Source organism: Cryptomeria japonica, chromosome 3 (assembly GCF_030272615.1).
Source record: "Cryptomeria japonica chromosome 3, Sugi_1.0, whole genome shotgun sequence".
In the NCBI taxonomy this organism is placed as follows: Eukaryota; Viridiplantae; Streptophyta; class Pinopsida; order Cupressales; family Cupressaceae; genus Cryptomeria; species Cryptomeria japonica.
The window spans coordinates 856329583-856348912 of NC_081407.1; the positions used below are offsets into that span (position 1 = coordinate 856329583).

Below are 19330 nucleotides of genomic sequence, written 5' to 3' on the forward strand. Positions count from 1 at the left end.
CTTTTGTGCTCGTACTATTTTATGGTCCTTCAAACTTTTAAATATCCCCCAGTTATATTTCTTCTATATCTCTTGATTTAGTAGCTGACCCAATGCTTCCAATGGAGAGTTAAGTGATATCCAACACTTATATCCCTTTATATCTCTTGATTTGCTTCACAATGGAGATTTTAAGTGTTTATGAAAGCTCAATCCTCGCAGAAATTCTTTACAATGACAAAACAAAGTTCTCGTTGGACAAATTCTTTACAAAAGCTATGAATGATGCACAAAATTCTTGTTGCATAAATCAAAATATCGGTGACAAAACAAGTGTCGTGGTAAAATACTTACCTGACACAAAGGATGCTTCCAGAACAGGTTGGTGAGAAGTTGTAAATACAGGTGAGAGATAAGGATGTTCAATTAGTCAAGATACTGATATACCTTGCTAAAAGAAAACTCATAATTATTCAGGAAGCAATCATTTAAAACTGGAAATAGTAGTTCGATATCTTTTATATGGCTAGAATAAAGCTCTATGAATACAGTTAATATGTTTTGTTCAATAGGTGACATACAATAGCTCTATGAAGGGCAGTAAGCACTTTTGATGACCGTGTACTTGCTTTCCCATCCAAGATACAGCATAATCCATTTTGTAAACAAGTTACAGGTCTTGTTGTTCTGTAGATTAAGCAGAGAAGCACATGACACAGTGAATTTTAATCTAATAATCAATGTACACAATATACACTTACAAATTTACAATAGATGGCCAGACTTGTATTCTATGAAATAAAGGCTGCTTTAAAATAGCACTTTACCAAACACACATCATACGATAATGAAGGGATATATCGCAAAGCATAATCCATTTTGTAAACAAGTTACAGGTCTTGTTGTTCTGCAGATTAAGCGGAGAAGCACATGACAAAGAGAGTGAACTTTATTAAAATAATCAATGTAAACAATATACACTTACAATAGATGGCCAGACTTGTATTCTATGAAACAAAGACTGCTTTAAAATAGCACTATACCAAACACACATCATACAATATAGAGGGGATATTTCACAAAGCACATGGCTATTGTAAAATATGTACTAACTTTGACAAACTTAAATCCAAAGTCCATAAAAGAATAAATTCATTTCGGTAGAAAGAATCAAACTTTAACGAGTCGCTTGACAATTGCAGCCATATACTTCCCTTGATGTTCTGCAAGGGCAAGCTCGACACCACTGGGTTGCCTTGTTCCATCGCCTGCATAAACACCTGCCCCATAAGGTGAACCACCACGAATTTCATCCATTTTAAACATGCCAGCACCAAATGTGTAGCCAATTGGAACAAATAGCATTCCATGATGCGCCAACTGGGTGATGGCAGTCCAACTGCATAAATTAAAAAAGTCATGAAATGAGATGGACTTAAAAATGATGGACCTGACCCTGGAATAGCATGGCAAATCTTATATGGTTATCAAGTTTTGTATCAAACAACATGAGGTGAAGTTCTTGCAAGTTTGACTTTTTCTAGCAAAGGACTTCATATTATAGATAGACACTGCTATTAGAACATTGAGAATAATTCACAATTTATGGACAAGGACCTTTTGAACTCCAAGTACTCTGGTTCACATTCCACTTTCCCATTCCTCTAAACTACAACTAATATTCCTGGAATAAGTTCCCAGAAGCTTTTTCAGACGCCATCATCTACTTTACTCACACAATTAGGTTTAATAAAATGAGAGCTATACAATTAAAGTGTAAACTTTAAGATATATGTTCTTGCAGGATGCCATAAGGAATGCATATTTGTTGTCTCAAAAGAATTTTCTTATCCTGATTGTTCACAGACAAAAGCCATGTTAGCTACAGATTTGTGACAGATAATCCTTAAGACATCGTCAAGCTTAAAACAATAATACATGGACCTTTCGCAAGCATGGTGTATGAATTCATTTCAAATCCTAGTTCACAACAAATGTATCAACGGTTTTCACCTGGTACTTCAAGAATCAAATGGATCCATGGAAAGAGGTATGCTCTAATTGTAGTATGAACTAACTCCTAAATTACCAATTATTCAAGTGAAACTGGATATGCTCTTGTTGCCCTCAACCTTATAAATTTTTTCTTCGTAATGTGAGGCTGGATTTTAATCTTTAGTTGATTATTTACAAGTGTATTAAATTGTCAATTGTTATTTCAAATTTTGGAACTCTGATGAATGATTTGAAGTAATGCCATGGGAAGCAAGCAGTCTGAGACTTGGATAAAGCCTAGAAATTATGAATCTGAGGGGTTCACATCTATGGAACATGTCACAGATAGAATCATAACTAGAGAGAAAGATTACTCATTTTCATGCTATAAACTGCATACAGTCAATAAAATAAAAAGTTGCAATCAAATTCAAATTCATGATCGTATAGATGCATTTGTTAAGTATCTGCAGAATGTCTCTTCAATTTAATCAGAATACAAGGCGATGACATTGATTGCAGAAAGGAGGGATAGAAATTGTGAAATCTAGAAAGCTAAGAAAGTCTTAAAAATTATGAAATCCAGAAAAAAATTTCTCCTGGAGCTTCAATGATCAAGTGGATCTATGGAAAGAGGTAAAATGGAGCCAAGATTCAAACAAGAAAGATAAAGAAATTGTAGTATGAACTAATTCCTAAATTACCAAGTACTCGGTGAAGCACCTATGCTCTTGTTGCCCTCGACCTTAAAGCTTTACTTGTAATATGAGGTTGAATTTTAATTTGTGATTGATTTACTAGTGTGTCAAATAGTCAATTGTTATTTCAGATTCTTAAACTTTGATGTGTGATTTGAAGTAATGTCATGGGAAGAAAGCAGTCTGAGACATAGATAGAACCTAGAATTTATGGATCTGAGGGATTCACATATTTGGTAGGTCATAGGTAGAAAATCAAATTCAAATTCATGATTGTATATATGCATTTGTTAAGTATCTGCAGAATGCCTCTTCAATATAATCAGAATGAAAGGCAAAGGGCTGCCTAATAGATGTGTCTGAATGTTGAATGAGAGGAAATGACATTGATTGCAGAAAAGCGGGATGGAATCATGAAATCTAGAAATCTGAGAAAATCCTTGATATCTTGCCAAGAGCTTCTTGCAGAATATCTTCATCTTACTGTCCAATTTTCCTCATTTTCGGAAAACTAAACCAGAATACACACCTCAGTTTCCAAACAACTAGAAGAAGAATCAGTACTGCTATCATTTTGTAGTTAGAAACCACTTCAAAATTCCAGTCTCTAGTGCCAACCAATTACTGACATATGAGTTGATCATTTTTTATTTTGGTTGAGAGAAGAAAAATTAGTCATTCATTTCAAAGGGCCGTAGAAGAATCATTCATAATAACCAATTCAAATGTTTGCTCACAGAAAAAATTACTGCAGGTGAATATAATCCAACAACATGAAAGTCTTCAATGAAACTTTGACCCATTAAAGAACAGTTCTTTGACTCATTTGGAAAATGTAAGAGTCTTTAGTAGAAGAATTATAAAGAGAGTAGGTGAGTAATGTCCCTCTTCGGGATATTCCTGATTTTTGCCTTAAAACAATAATCTTTACTCAAAATGATAATAGCTTTGTCAAAGATTAATAGTTTATCATAATATTCAGATCAATAAATCATAAAATAATTTTCAAAATCAATCATATCGTGAATTCTTTGGAAAAACTTACATATCTGCTGAATTAAAGGTTTCATCCCTAACTTGATAACTTGCCAAGAGCAATAAGGGTTTTTGTTCTTATTCTCTCATGAACATGGAAGGGATTTCATCCTTAGTATTTGCAATACACTTCCTCAAATTCAAAACTGTTTGCTTGATGTATTTGCTAGATTTACTGTTGATTTCTTGATTTCTTTTGCTGATTGATATTTCTTGATGGATTGGTAAGTGAATGCTTGAATGAATCATTCTCTCAATGAAATGATTTGCCCTTTATATCAATTTCTTGTAAATACGGATTTTCGTCCTCCTTGACCAAGATTTGGGTTTTCCTCCAAAGTCGACAAGAGCAATAAGGGTTTTTGTCCTTATCCTCTCGTGAACATGGAAGGGATTTCATGCTTCCTATTTGCAAGACACTTCCTCAAATTCAAAAACTGATTGCTTGATGTATTTGCTAGATTTATTGCTGATTGCTCAGTTTCTTTTTGATGATTGATATTTCTTGATGGATTGGTAAGTGAATGCTTGAAGGATGCTTGAATGAATCATTCTCTCAATGAAATGATTTGCCCTTTATATCCATTTCTTGAAGGAGTCACCACCCTTCACAAGTAATGAGTCACCACCCTTCACCACTGCCTTTTGAGAATAATCATTTATTTCCAAATTCATTGATTGCTTTATTCCCATTTGATTGATTCATTGATTATGATCCATGGATGTCCTTCTCAAATGAAATGATCTCCCTTTATATCTCATGTTTGAGGGAGTAACAACTCTTCATTTCATGCCTTTTGACCGTTCATTAAACTTGATTATATTACATTTAATTTTTAATTTTTTATATTTGAATTTATTATTATTTATTATTAAATCCCATTTCAAAAAAGGGACATTACAGGGTGTGTACCCTAGAGCTGGAAAATGAAATCATCCTCCATGTGAGTTCTTGAAGCTGCCCTTTCTTTGACCAATTCTTTGACTCATTTAGAAAATGTAATAGCTTTTAGCAGAAGAATTAGAAAGAGAGTGGGTGTGTACCCTAGACCTGGAAGATGAAATCATCCTCCATGCAATCTCTTGAAGCTTCCCGTTCTTTGTGTAAAAGTACTCAGATTGGCATCCTTCATTTCCTTGGTAACAATTAGTTCTAGCTTTCCATGTGGTAAAGTTGTGGTTTGTGTTTGTGGCTGATTGTTTGGTGTTTGTAAGTTATTTCTTTGCGATGATTGTTGACTTGTGGCTTTATGCTTTGTTTTGTATGGGAATCCTCTTTTTATTAGTCTGAGGTGAATATCTACTTTCAAGGTAAAGTGGCTCTTGGGAGGGCCTGTGATTTATGGCACGTGTTAGTGTAGTTGAAGGAAAAGGTGATCTTGATAGACAAAGGAGCAAGGATGTTTTTAATGGCTCTTGCGTAGGGAAAAATGGTGATGTCCATGATTAAGGTTTCAAGAAGTCCTTCAAGCAGGCTCTGTGGACTGAGTAGTCTACAGTGGTGTTGGAGACTGGTTTTCTGCAAGCAACAGATAGAGAGGAGATGTCAACAACTTCAAGAGTGAGAAGCCTGCCAGAGTAGGAGAGGAATGTGGTAGGCAGCCTCCTTGTCCTGAGAATTTTTTTATTATATCTTCTTATTCTGAAATGAAATAATTTTGTGAAAAAAGAAGAGGAAAGACTTAAAAATGGTCACCCTTTTTTTATGCATTTGAATAAGGAGGCTTGCCCCTCCAAGAAATTTTTTGACAATAGCCTTGTCTTGGTTTGGGTTAAAAACTTGGAATTTATGTTTCATTTTGTGGAATGGTGCAACTAGGGTTATTTATAGTGATGTTTACAAATCCTAAAATACAAAAATGTGTCATGTGCCACTCCTTTTAGAATATAAGCCATTCTATGTTTAGGGTCTTTTCATGGAAACCTGACTTGAATCCCTTAGATGTGGTTGTTTGCTCAACCTCTAGGAAGATTGAAGCTCAAATTGTACCTCCTCAATTATGGTGTTTGCTTCCTCGTGCTTTGAGACCCTTAAGGGAAGTGTTGCAAGTTGAAAATAGATTCATCTTAGCACATGTTATTGTCAAAGTCCTGATGTCTATGAAACTGGATGAGAATAGTCCTGGAGTATTATGTGTTCAATTTGAGAACAAAATATTTCAATGTGAGATTAAACAATTAGGAGGTCCTGGTGTTTATTTTTTGTGCCAAAATGATGGTCATTTGAGGAAAGATTGTCCTCGCATGAAGCCAGAACAAATGCTTATAATCTTGATACTATTATTCCTTCTCGAGAGAATGGTATGGTGAGTGCTTAAGAAACTGGGAGAATCAGAGTCAATAATGTTTTGTGGAGGAAGTCTCACTGAAAAGAACTAATTCCTCCTCTTCAATGAAGTATCAAGTGACCCTTGTCTCTTCCCAACCAGTTTCTTCTTGTAAGGGTGTTGAAGAAGCGGTGGTGAGGAATGGACCCTGAGCTCTATTAGTAAAGTTCCTTTCGATTCTCAAGGATATCAACTGCTCCCAAAGGCTGATGCCTCTAGTAAGACTTATGAGGGAAATCATCCTATGTTTGTGGGAGGATCAAGAAGGCTGAAAGCCAATCCTAAGAACCCCAACCTTCATGTTAAGAACTTGGATAATGTGAGCTCCATGATTTGTGATGAAGTGATCCCTATCAAGAAAAACGAGGAGATGGCAAATGAGATAACAGATGAAGTTAAAATGAGGAAGCAAAATGATTCCACTACGTGAACCCTAAAAGCAACAAAAAGCGTGAAGAAGAAAATTTTCCTTAACTGCTTTGAGAGGCTCTATAGGGGTTTGAAGACCCCTCCTAACCCTTCTCCTAAGTGAATGTTAAATGAATTGATTGGTATATTTGACGACTTGAGGACTCTGATAGGTGAGCAGTTAGAATATTTTGTAACTCTAGAGACAGGTCGGATTGTTTAATGTGACGAAGAAGTTAAACTTGTTGGTTTTTCTTTGGACTAAGCTTTGAAATTCATTTGGAAAAATGTCTATAGTTTCTCAACAAAGCATGTTAAGGGAAGGGATGGTTCTGTTATCCTGCTTTCTCCTAATTGCGCCTCTTCTATTGTGGATTCTGGTTCTCTCTTTAACATGTATGTTTGGCTTATTATAGAAGACCTATGGTCTAGACTTGATTGATGTTCTTCAAATGCTTCAAATGATCATAAGGAAAGAGCCATTTGTTGAACTGGTTGGCTGATAATCTGCCAAAAGTGCCTTGGATCTCAGGTGGTGATTTAACATGATTGAGAATAAAAGAATAAGTGTGGTGGGGATAAATTGAGTGGAAAGGTGGAAAGTTGTTTTTTGACCCAAGATGAAGAGGATGCTAATTTGGTTGACCCTTCAGAATGCAATACAAAATTCAGTAAATGCAATACGGTTTACCATGTGCAATATTCAAACTGGAGGTAAAAGGATGTATTCTAGACTTGACAAATTCTATCTCCACAGAAACTTTTTCTCCTCGTGTCTGTTTATCAATGAAAAACATTTTCCGGTGTCCCTTTATTCTTTATCTAACCATCACCCAATTAAGTTATCTCTTATGCTCGATGAGCTTTCCAAATTAAGACTTGTAAGGATGATGGTTTGTTCAAGCTCAATGTTAGACATTTTATTAGGAATCTGGACGAAGGCTCCTCTTTTGTGCCTTCTTGTATTAATCAGTAAAATGATTGTATTTCTGCTTGGCAGAAATGCTTTAGGAGTCGGCACCATTGACAAATCTAAAACCTTTAGCAGGAGGAAGCATTAGAGAGATATAGACAATGGTCTTGAAAAGCTTAAAAATCGGCTTCAGTCTGATCCTTGTAAACTAAAGTTGCTGGAATTGTTAGTCAAAAACAAGCAAGTAGTGGAGATGTCAAAATTATGTAGCCCAATGTACTATAATTAGATAAAAAAATGTCTTGGCTTAAGTATGACGATAAAGGATCTGACTTTTTTACCAATTCGCTTAGGGCTAAGTTTGGTAGGGAGAAGATTGGATCTGTGGATGTTGAAGGGACCTTGACTGATGACCCAAGGGAGATTAGGAGTGCCTTTATTTCTTTCTATAAGTTTGTATTCTCTTATGATGGCTACAATGAGAATCAAAGATTGGACCTATGAAAGTTGGTGGGACCTTGACTGATGACCCAGGTGAGATTAAGAGTGCTTTAATTTCTTCCTAAAAGTCCGTATTATCTTCTGATGATTACAATCAGGAACCAAGGAAAGCCAAGAACTTATGTAAAAGTATTATACTCAAAAGCCTGTTGTGATCGATGCCTTGAATATTAAAAAGGATATTATAGTTCAAGAAATTTCTTCAATCATTAACTCTTGAACAATGATAAATCTCCTTGGGTGGATGGTATCCGTATTGAGTTTAATAAAGCTAATAAGTAATGGATTGCTGGAGATCTTTTCGATACTTACAAAGAGGCTATTTGGGTCAGCTCTTTAAAAAAAGATATAAAAAAGAAGTGTTATTGAACTCCTTCCTGAAGATGAAGATAAATCACATGTCAAAATTTAGATGCCTATTACTCTTTTGAATATGTCCTATAAGATCTTGGCTAAAGTGACTGAGAAAAATTCTCCCTAAGATTATCTGTTGGTGTTGACCAGTTTTGTTAAAGGCAGATATATTTTGGAAAATCCTCTTACTGGTTGGGAAAGGAAGGAGTGGGCTTATTACCATACAGAACATGTGTATGACACAACAAGATTTTAAAGAGTCTTATGACTGGATCGAATTGCTGTTTATTTTGTTGGTTCTTGGAGCTTTGAGAAATTTTGTTAGATGATTTTGTTTTTTAGGATGAATCAACTCCTGGAAATTAATGGTTTCTTATTTGATTTCTCTGATCTGCAGGGATATATCAGACAACGTTGCCCTTTGGCTCCTTCCTTGTTTGTCACTGTTGTTGAGGCTATGCACACATCCTACGTAGAGATTTTATTTCAGTCCTCCAGTAAAAGGTATTATTCTCCCTGGTGGCTCTGACTTGGTTAATCTTCAGTTTGTTAATGACACCTCCCTCTTTCCCTATTTGGAGGGGGGGGATTTTTCTAACATGATGAAGAGGCTTGATATTGCTTCTGGGTCTAAGATTTCCACTCCAAATTCTATGAATTTAAGTTGGTTTTTGGCTCCCTTTTGCAGTAGTTTACTAGTTTTGGGTAGGAAGGTTGCAGACCTCGGAAATTAATCAAGTACATAAGCATTCCATTTACTTTATGTCCTTCTCTGAGTGATACGAAAATTTGTGTCTTTTAAAGGTTGACAACAAAATCACAAAGTGTCAAGGGCACCTTCTATCTATTGCTGGCAGTTTTCAGCTTTGTCAAATAGTGTTCTCCTCAAGTATTTACTATGCCACTATTTGGCTTTTTGCCTCCTAGGTGAGTTTTTTTGTAAAATGGTTTAAGATCTTTTATGGTCTGATGGTAAGGGCAGTAGTAGAAGGCACACTTTTTCCTAGAACTGGTTCTGCTTACCCAAACAAGTTGGTGGCCTGGGGCTTAAGAACCTGATGAATCAAGGCTTAAGTTTGGTTGTTAAGTGGTTAATGAAATCTTTTGATGGAGGTGAACCATTGAAGGTGTTGATTAGAAACAAAATTTGCATTGTTGTTCATAAGAATATGAGGGACTAGAAAATTCAAAAGACTCCAACCCCGTGACTTGTTATTTGGAAACTTTCTCATTTAGCCTGCAAGGTCAGCAGTCCTTTGTAGCATACTCGGGAAGTCATCAGGCATCTTCTCATTGGACATGAAGCTTCTGCAGAAAGGATGATGGTTATCAAATTTTTAGATCTATTTGGTGGAATCTCTCTTATAATAATACGTCTACAACTTGTTAAGAGGTTGTTCTGCTGACTTTGGTTCTCCAAGGGGAATAAAGTGGTTGATGATTTATTTAAAAATGGTGCTATAATTCCTTGGGATGTGGTTAGAGACCAATCCTTGATCCCTGTTTCCCAGAGAAGAACTCTTTCTATGGTTTCTAACACTGAATAATTTGCATATGCCTGCTAAACTCTCTTTTAACACTGAAATTTTGGACAACAAGTGGAACGATGGTCCTCCCCTAACTAAGATGACTAAAAAGAAATTATAGGAGCTACTTATTAGTACCTAGGAAGTTATTAGGTATCTGAACCTTACGTGGGGTCTGAATTCTTCACTTCAAAATTGAAAATCTAGATTGTATATCATTTTATCCTCTTGGATTGAACCAAAGAAAACTTGTTTTTGTTTGTTATTGTTACTTCATAAGTAGGTTGTTGGTTCTGTTTTGAAATCCTCTAGTTTCTCTATTTCTCCTTGTTCTATTTTTAATGTTGTGGATTCTTGTGTTCATTTATTCTTTGGGTGTTCACTTGCTAACAGTATTCACAATATGTTTTTGGTGAGTTGTGATGTGTAGGCTAATAAGTTGTCTATTTCTTAGAATGATATTTTGTTTGATTATATTACTGACTTGATGCTCGTAAGTTTTGGCTTGTTTTTCTACTGAGGTGTTGTGGTATATTTGGGTAGCTAGAAATAATGAGTTATTTTAGGGTAAAAGGAGGGTTATTACTGATTCATGTTATGAAGTAACTTTCTTTTTTGTTACCTTGCAGGTTATAATGATTTCAAATATTCCAAAAAATGATTTGAATGAAGGATCTATCCCCCTGCACAAAGATATTATTAAACATGCTGAGTGGCAGACTGATGTTGAGAAAGATGACAATCAAACCTTCAATACGACTATCAGTGGTGTTGGGAAGACTAGTACAAGTTTTTAAAATGATCACGGAAAATTCATGTTGTTCTGAACAAAGAGCAGGACTGTTTTAATATTGAGACTGAACCTGATGACTGGATGAGAGATGATGAAGCTGAAGTTCTGCATGACTGAATTGAACAAAATATATGGGATCACAATGACCTCACGATCAGACATATGAGATCATATTCCCAACCTACAGCCAATTGACATGGATCAAACTTTGAACTGATTACTGAAACAATTATTTTTATCGGAGAAGGCCGTATTCCAAGAGCAAATGAAACAATTAGAACAGGGCTCAAATGACAATCTGCCCTCAATATCTATTGGCTCAAGAGAATTATAATTGAAAACTCAAATTGTCACACAATCAATTGTCCATTAGAACCCAAAATTTATAGAATCATTCAAACCTACATTTTTCATATCCAGAATCTACTTCTTCAAAATTGACTTGTTCACTGTTATGAATCAAATACTAAATATTGAAATAATTGACCTCTGAAGTGTAACAAGATTATTTAAATCTTTGGCTCTAGCATATCTTGTGTCCTATACTAGACCAGTTGAGAGTTCCATCCAGGTCAGAAACCCTCTATTTCTATTAAGGATTTTAAAGGAACTCGATAACTATGTTATACCCACTCACCTCAATGTAAATACAACTCTTCATTGAAATCATGATATTTCCTCAGTCGATGACATAAATTGTAAAGCTTCTGGTAGAAAACTGTGTATAGTTTTATTTGCATAGTTTTTTGATTTTCCAGATCAGACTCCGTGATCCATAATAGGATAGAAATGAAGTAAAACTGCAGAGAAAGTTCCTTATAAGGGGCATGAAAAAGAATCAACAAGTTCTACTTAGTTTTCTACCAGAATCTTTACAATTTACAACTCTTCATGTTCAAGGTCACTAAAATTCTGAATATGAATGACTGGAAAGCAAGTTTGTCATATAGCTAGTTCCAGATGCTTTGCCCAAACATACATGGCTATGCTGCTTAGGAACCTGGATGTAATCTGAATTCTAGATTTTATCAGTTCCAAACAATTATGTAAAGCAACTCAAAGATTAAAGAATCACACTATACATTCATTTGAAAATTAAAATATCTCACAAATCCTGTACAAATCTCAAGCAAATAATAAACAACCATATACAGAGTTACAGATCATTAAGCATTCACAGTATAATCACCACTACAACTGTGGTCAGAGGATTATGGTGTCTTCCAAAGTTCAAATGAAACAAGAAGAGACTTCACAATGAACTTCAGCCACCCAACCTGGGTTTGCTTCCAGGTTTATTAGAGTGCCCTAGTTCTAAGTAATTAAAGGAGATCAGAGATCATTGAATACTCAAATCTGAATAATTAATACCTTTATTATGGTGTGTCTCCAATATCTGAGCTTTGATCCCCAATAAGGCCCCCAGGTTGGATCAACTTATGCAGCATGGGATCGGTGCATATTGCATTGTAAGCATATCATATACCGCAAAAGATAAACCGTTTTCCACTTAAAGTGATAATCTCCTCAAATTCAATCCCCCATAAGATCGCCAAGATATTAAACCCCACAATAAACTATGCCACTAAATTGAGTTATGCTGAAAGTGAATTAAACTTCGACAAGAAGAGATCCATACATGCATAAGAATCTCAGAAATAAACAAGACTAAATTTATCTGCATGGGAACCCAAAAGCAGGGACAAGATTTTCAATATTTAGAGTACAACCCGGAGTAACCCTTCCATCACATCCCAGAAAACACTTCCACTAGACTGGAAGTTTGTTTCTAGGTTTTTAAAACAATTTTACATCCTGAAAACTTCTCGAAACTCCACTACCAAAGCCAAAAAAATCCACATATATTTCTGGTGGTTTTCAACCATATTCTGGATGAAGATAGGTGGACTGTTTATTTCTAGTGGCCAAGGACATATCTCTATCAAAGTTTCAACAGAGAACAATCCCCCGAATTCCATTTTGCTGCACCATCAAAATCTGATTAATTGCACAGAGGGGACGCCATTTATCATTTCTACTTATAGAACACCCAAATTATCCAAACTAGAATCCTGATTGCTACTACACCCTTGCCTTTTATCTGTTAACCCTTGAATGAGGATAAGTCAATGGAGAATAATCAATTTTCAGGGTTCTTAGTACATATCCCACTTCTTCTCCACTTGGAAATACCAAGACTAAATTGTTATTGACCAGCCCTCACTGTTTCTCCCAAGTAGATAAAGTAAGGATCATCTCTGAACTCACATAAATGACCTGATGTCAGATGAGTCCATAGATCATCTCTGAGTCCATAGATAAAGTAAGACTAAATTGTTATTGACCAGCCCTCACTGTTTCTCCCAAGTAGATAAAGTAAGGATCATCTCTGAACTCACATAAATGACCTGATGTCAGATGAGTCCATACCAAGATGCAGTTAATTGCTGAATGGCAGGCGTGCAGGTCAAGCCTCAACTTCCAGGATATATATGATTTTTCTTTATGTTTCCAATAACATCCAAGTTGCTCATTTCATTACCAAGAGTTTCCAGAGGTTTTGACATTTCATAGAACCTTTCATTAATAAGTCTACCCCAAAGTTTTCACAGTTTCCTACCCTATCCATCTCTAATTTCAGGTGTAACTCAATTTTTAACCATATGAAGAAAAACTGGGACAACTAATTTACTAATCAAATGGCTGAGCCCAAGCTTCAAAGTTTTCTCCTTCAATCTATCTGCCATTCCCCTTCTCCCGGTTGACCCACCATTTAAAGTCCCGCCTGATGATGCTGGTCAGAGTTCATTTATTGCAACAAGTCTAAATTTACGACTAATCTGGAAGATAACCAAGACTAGTATTCATTGATCTAATGAACACAGATGATAGACAGGAGCCTAGAAATTCATGGCCTGTGGCCAGTTTTATGCAAATTAAATTGGATGTCACAAATTACCCCAAGATGTCTATGGTTGTTAACTAAACTAAACTAAACTATAACCATAAATCTTCTTTGTGGACAAAGTTCTTCACATGTTATTGAATACCTTACTGTATGCAATTACAGGTGAATATGTGGGCTGAAGATGTGAAATCTCAGGCTCTCAAAGCAATTATCCATCATAGAAATTTTATTTGATAGGAATTGTGTACGTTAAACTTCAGGGCTGGTAGAGACCAAGAACAAAGAGAGAAGTAGCACTGTAACATATTACTAGCACACTCATTCCTCGGTGAATGCAACAACCAGAACAAGGAACCCAAACAGATGATCCCTAAAGGACAACACAAAATCACAAACTCACAAATACTGACAGATACTATAAAAAGGACCAAGTGTCAGAAAAACATACGCTGTTGTCTCCTGGCCTCCTCCCTGGGTGCCAGTACTAACAAAAAAGCCTGCAGGTTTTCCTGCTAGTTTCTGCTCAGTCCATAATTTGCCTGTAGAATCAAAGAAAGCCTTCATCTGGGCTGCCATAGCACCATACCTGGTAGGGAACCCAAACACAATCCCATCAGCTGCAGTTAATTCTGCAGCGTTTATAACAGGGATAGACTCATCTTTGAGAGGTGCACGCATCTGTTCCAAGACCTCAGCCGAGAGTATCTCTGGCACTCTAAACAATACTCCCTCCACTCCCTCAATGGCATCCACCCCACCCTTCATCTTCTTTGCCAGGGCTTCCACATGACCATACATTGAATAGTACCTGCAATAACCGCATAAATCCAATCTTGTAAACAACCCAAGAATCAGACATCCAACAGCAAAATAAAAGTGTGTGGGCTATCACATGACCACACATGGAAATTAGCAGTACCCACACGAATCCAACACAAACAAATCCAAAATTCTTACGGCCCAAAACAGAATAAAATTACAAACAATACTAACCTCAATATACCCAAAAAAACAGAACAAGATTCTAACTTTAAATATCATCAATACAAAACTAACACACACAAACAAGATTCAAACTTTGAGCCCAATTTGGAAAAATCCACTCACACTATATATATCCGGAGCTTTCCAGTGGTGGCACCAATGGGCGAGGAGGAGGCATCCTCAAAGGTGGGTGGATGCTGATCCTCCTCGAGAGCTACTGAATCAACTTCAATGGCCTTCTCTAAAATAGTCGTCTCTTGAGGATCATGAGCATTTTCACTAGCATTGACAACAGGATTGGGATCAGGATTATCCTTTACAAGAGAAGCGCGCTTCCTAGAAGTACTTGGAACACAACCCCCTCCTTTTCCCATTCCTCCTGATCACATCAGAATTCCGAGTCAGTAAATGTACTCTTCCTCCTCTTAAGTGACCTTAAAAACAGAATCTGCCGTTCAAATATCCGCTGTAAACTACTTTGTCTAATAGCCTCCAGCTTCAGCAATAAACACACGTCCACATGTCCTCCTCACAACAAATGACCATTAAAACCTCTCCATAAAAACATTTTTTTCCTTAAAATACAACAAACAGCTCAAAACAGATCAGAATTGCTCTCCGCCTCTTCCAATGGAGAAGTTTCTTCCTTTATATTTGACTTCTAGGCCTCCTATAAACCCGACTTTTTATCTTCTTCAATTAATTCCAATCTATCAATGTACCCCCACATTCCCTTACACTCTATATTCCTGCACCAATAACCACATGGTATAAGAAAATGAGTACCCATGTGGTTTACAGGTGGTAAAACAGTAACTTTTCAGATATTTTACTGACCCAGACAATTTCCAGGCAGGATCCCTCCATACCCACATGTCCAAATCGCAGTTTTCAGGTCAGATTGAAAACTGCCAATTGGTACCGGGTCAAACTATCACTACCCACATGGATTTTCTGGTTTTTCAAGCCACCCACGTGGCCCTCTGCTCACAGTCCACCTATGACCCACCTGGAACTTCAGATCTATTCAAACTAAACTACCATAATTTCAAAGTTTGTAAAAAAAATCTTCCTAGGCCATCATGCTTACCTCATAATCACAGTCACCAAGAGGAATATAATTATTAATTATTGCTATTGTTGGCCAGTAAAACCGATAAGCACATTGCCCTTATCCATAGTTTTCAACCAAGAGTTATAATTGTCAATAATGTCCTTTTTTTGTGATGGATGGGTGGTCAATTTGGGGAGAGGACCTTCCAATAATAGCTATTGCCTTTATTAATGTGTTTTGCATGCCAACCTGGAATTGTAAGGTTCCCAACATTAGAAAAACTTCAACAAACTGGAGAGATATTAGGTAGAAGATATATTATAATTAGATTCCACAAGGTTTTGTGATGATATATCACTAAACAAATCCAGGAGATGATATATGGTATAATAACAGACTGAATTGCCGGACAGCCCAATAAATCCATAATGGGTTTAACTTTGTTGGCTCTAGCTTGATCCCAATTTTTTGCAAGTTTGTTTACTTGTAATTTACTAAATATAGTTGGAATAAGATTTAGTGTGGCATACAAATGTAAGTGTATTTAAGCCATAGCAATTACCAACCACCCATACATGCCTTGCACTCTTTGTCTCCATTCCTAAGTGGAGTATATTTTAATTATAAATTTAAATGTTTTAAAATACATGATTTTTGGTGAGTTTTATGTGAAGTAATAGTCACACATGACACTAAACCAAACTTAGATGATGAAAGCTTTCATGTCATTTCTGTGTCATTTATGTCTTTAGTCACTATAAAGAACAAGTTAAGTGGTTAAGAAGTCTATTTTTAAAACACTCAAAGTGAAGATTCTTATATGCACTCTTTTTTCTTATGCATTTTTTTTATCATGATGAACATTAAGATCCCATATTCACACACTAACCTTTTATTTCAAATGTGATTCAAGATTTGTGTGGGTTGGGTGTTATAAAAAGATCATAAACTTTTATATTCATTAGTCTTTCTATTACCATGTGATCTAGGTTGAATGTATATTAACTATAAAATTAGTGAAATTTAGAAAATAAGATTTTGGTGTTGAAAAGAAGTTTTAAGTATTAAATAATTAAGAATTAGAAATGTGAAGTTAGAAAAATGTGTTTATTAGTTTTTATTAGATTTTATTAATTGATAATAAATGAATTAATGAGAGACAATTAAAATAACTTCAACAAATTATTTATTTATTTATTTATTTTATAGAATTTTTTTTAATTCATTTTAACTATAAAAAAGTTAATTGTAGAATCAATTGATTTTGTATCATTGCTTATTTGTTGTGTTGATAACAAGAGTAAAATTGAAATAGTTTAATTATTGGATAATAGTATTATTTATTTAACTGTAACACAATTTATATTATTTTGTTTAGTTGGTAATAAACGAACCAATGAGAAAGTAGAATTAAATTAAGTTGACAGGATTTTATAATAAACATTTTTATCATTTTTTTTCAAATTTTCAAAACTATTTTATCTAACATTCTATTGAATGCTAGTAATTAACAAAATAAAAAATAAAATGATAGACCAATTTGCATATCATTCATTTAAAAATAACAAATAAAAAGTTTGAAAGATCAATCACTATCATGAATTATAGAAATACCATAGGTTTATTAATTCTCTATTTAATAAAAATATGCAAGATAGTAATAAAATTATGTAGGAGAATTATTTAGTGGTTGAATAAATCTTTAGAGTATGACAAGAGAAGATGTTCACAAAAAGTTTAATTGTTTTATAATATTCTAAATTACAATGAAAAAATAAATAAATGGAAAGTGCAACTGTAGAGAATAAAAATGAGTATTAAAAAAGTATATGAAAACACATCATATGTTTCTTTGTCTCATATATATTGCTCTTTATTTTAATATGAAAAGACATAAAATAGACTTAATTTTGTGTTTGAATTTGGAATAGATTTGTTATGATCTATTCATTATGATCTATTGTGAGAGGGATAGCACACATCAATGGTATCTCAAGTCATCGTAATTTGATATAAAAAAATATGTGGGAATATATTTGTGTTGATATTAGTAGATATCATTGTGAATAATAAAATATAATATTTAGCAACATAATTTGAAGCTCAAGATTATCCATATGAGTCTAATGTAGAAAAAATTACAAGTACTATCAATGCTCAAACTAGTGTGATTTGCAATATGAGTGTTTAATGCAAAATCAATAGTTTACAAAAGTTGATACCATTTTTGTGTGTATTATTTCTCAAAGTGCCAAATAATTTAAATAAAAATTATCTAGTATAAATAAATAAAAATTCTTTAATATTATTTCAAAACACATTCTCTAGGCGCCTTGATCAGATTTGACACTTTGATATTATTTTGGTATACTAATGACACTCCTTGTTAGTTTGCGTCACCATGGCTAATTTTTACAAGACATGGATAAATCAAAGAATATAAATTAGTCGAATGCTAGTAGTTGGATTCTTTGCAAGTGTCATGGCATCTCGTATCTTGTATAAATTTATTATACTTCTTTTGATTTGTAATTTTCTTTCTTGATACCCATTATTTTATTTTCTAATATTCCTTAGTATCCATATTTTCATTGAAATTTTTTAATCATTTCTTTACCAAGTTCTTCCTAATTATCTTGAAAATCTTATTTTGTCAACATAGTATTTCTCAAGAGATGTTGAGGGAAAAATCATTAGAGTCTACAATTTTTATAGTAAAATCCAAATACATAAATCAACTCTCATAATTGTCCATTAGAAACACTCTTCTCACATAGAGCTTGATGTTGTTAAGATTTTCCTTAGCATCAAAAAAGTTGAAGAGAGACCTCCTAGGAACAAACAAAATATACTTGAACTACAATTTTCCTTTAAATAAAAAATTATCGACAACCAAGTAATTTTCCTAGTAATTGGTCAAGCTCTTGTAGAAGGAATCATACTCTTGTTTCATAATTTCCTCTAAATTTTTCATCCAAATGAACAAATTTCTTGTTGAATAAAAAACTTTCATGAGATAATTCCTTAAATTTTCTCTTATTCTTCTTAATTTCTATTTCCTTACCCTCCTCCACTTATTCAATATCACTCTCTTCTTCCTCTTCATTGTCACTCACCTCCTTCTTCGAGTCGTCTCAATCTATATATAGATTGGGTAGTTGATGAACTATGAGTACAAGTTATGATAAAATCCTCGAGCCTAAGCTCTTCAAGATATTTCATCTACATGATCAAAATACTTGTTAAGTCTAGTGTCAAAAAAATTAAGGAATCCAATGAATCCACTCGTAAACCCCTAGGAGGATGACATGTTATATTACCCAGTCTTATTTCATCAAAAGGGTGATCCTATAGTTCCTTTTCCAATAGGACACATTATATGGATGTCCTAATTACGATCTAACACTTACACATCATCATTGCAAAATAATGACACTCCTTGTAATTTTCCATCTCTATCACCAATTTCTAAATATATTGAGAAAGAAGAGAATAGGAACTAGTGGAATGTTGGTGGTTCTATTTCTTGCAAGTGTCATGATGTCTCTTTCTATCTTATATCAATTTGTTACTATCATTTGGATTACCAAATTAATTTTTTTTAATCAAATTTTATTATTTTTTTAGATTTTGATTTATTTTAAGTTGAAATTATAAGTTTTTCTTCGAAATGTGATTTGATAACATTTCATGTGTTTTCTTGAGATGTAATTTTATCTTTATTTATTTATATTCAAGTTTATGGCATGTTGAAATAGTAATGTTTAATTTATGGCTCTCATGATCTATAGGTCTAGGTCTCTTTTGTTTATCATTTTCTAGATTTTTGTTGTGAAAATTTAAGTTTTAAGGTCT

General features: G+C 34.4%; 1 protein-coding gene across 1 annotated transcript; it reads right to left on the minus strand.

Annotated features, from left to right (window-relative positions):
- Window positions 1-910: 910 nt before the first annotated feature.
- On the minus strand, window positions 911-15219 carry LOC131066669 (probable NAD(P)H dehydrogenase (quinone) FQR1-like 2). Its single transcript, XM_058001480.2, has 3 exons — window positions 14545-15219; window positions 13886-14245; window positions 911-1378 (listed from the first exon to the last, which is right to left on the minus strand). Exons 1-3 carry the CDS (start codon window positions 14793-14795, stop codon window positions 1150-1152), a joined length of 840 nt encoding a protein of 279 aa, XP_057857463.1. The 5' UTR covers window positions 14796-15219; the 3' UTR covers window positions 911-1149.
- Between the last annotated feature and the right edge of the window lie 4111 nt (window positions 15220-19330).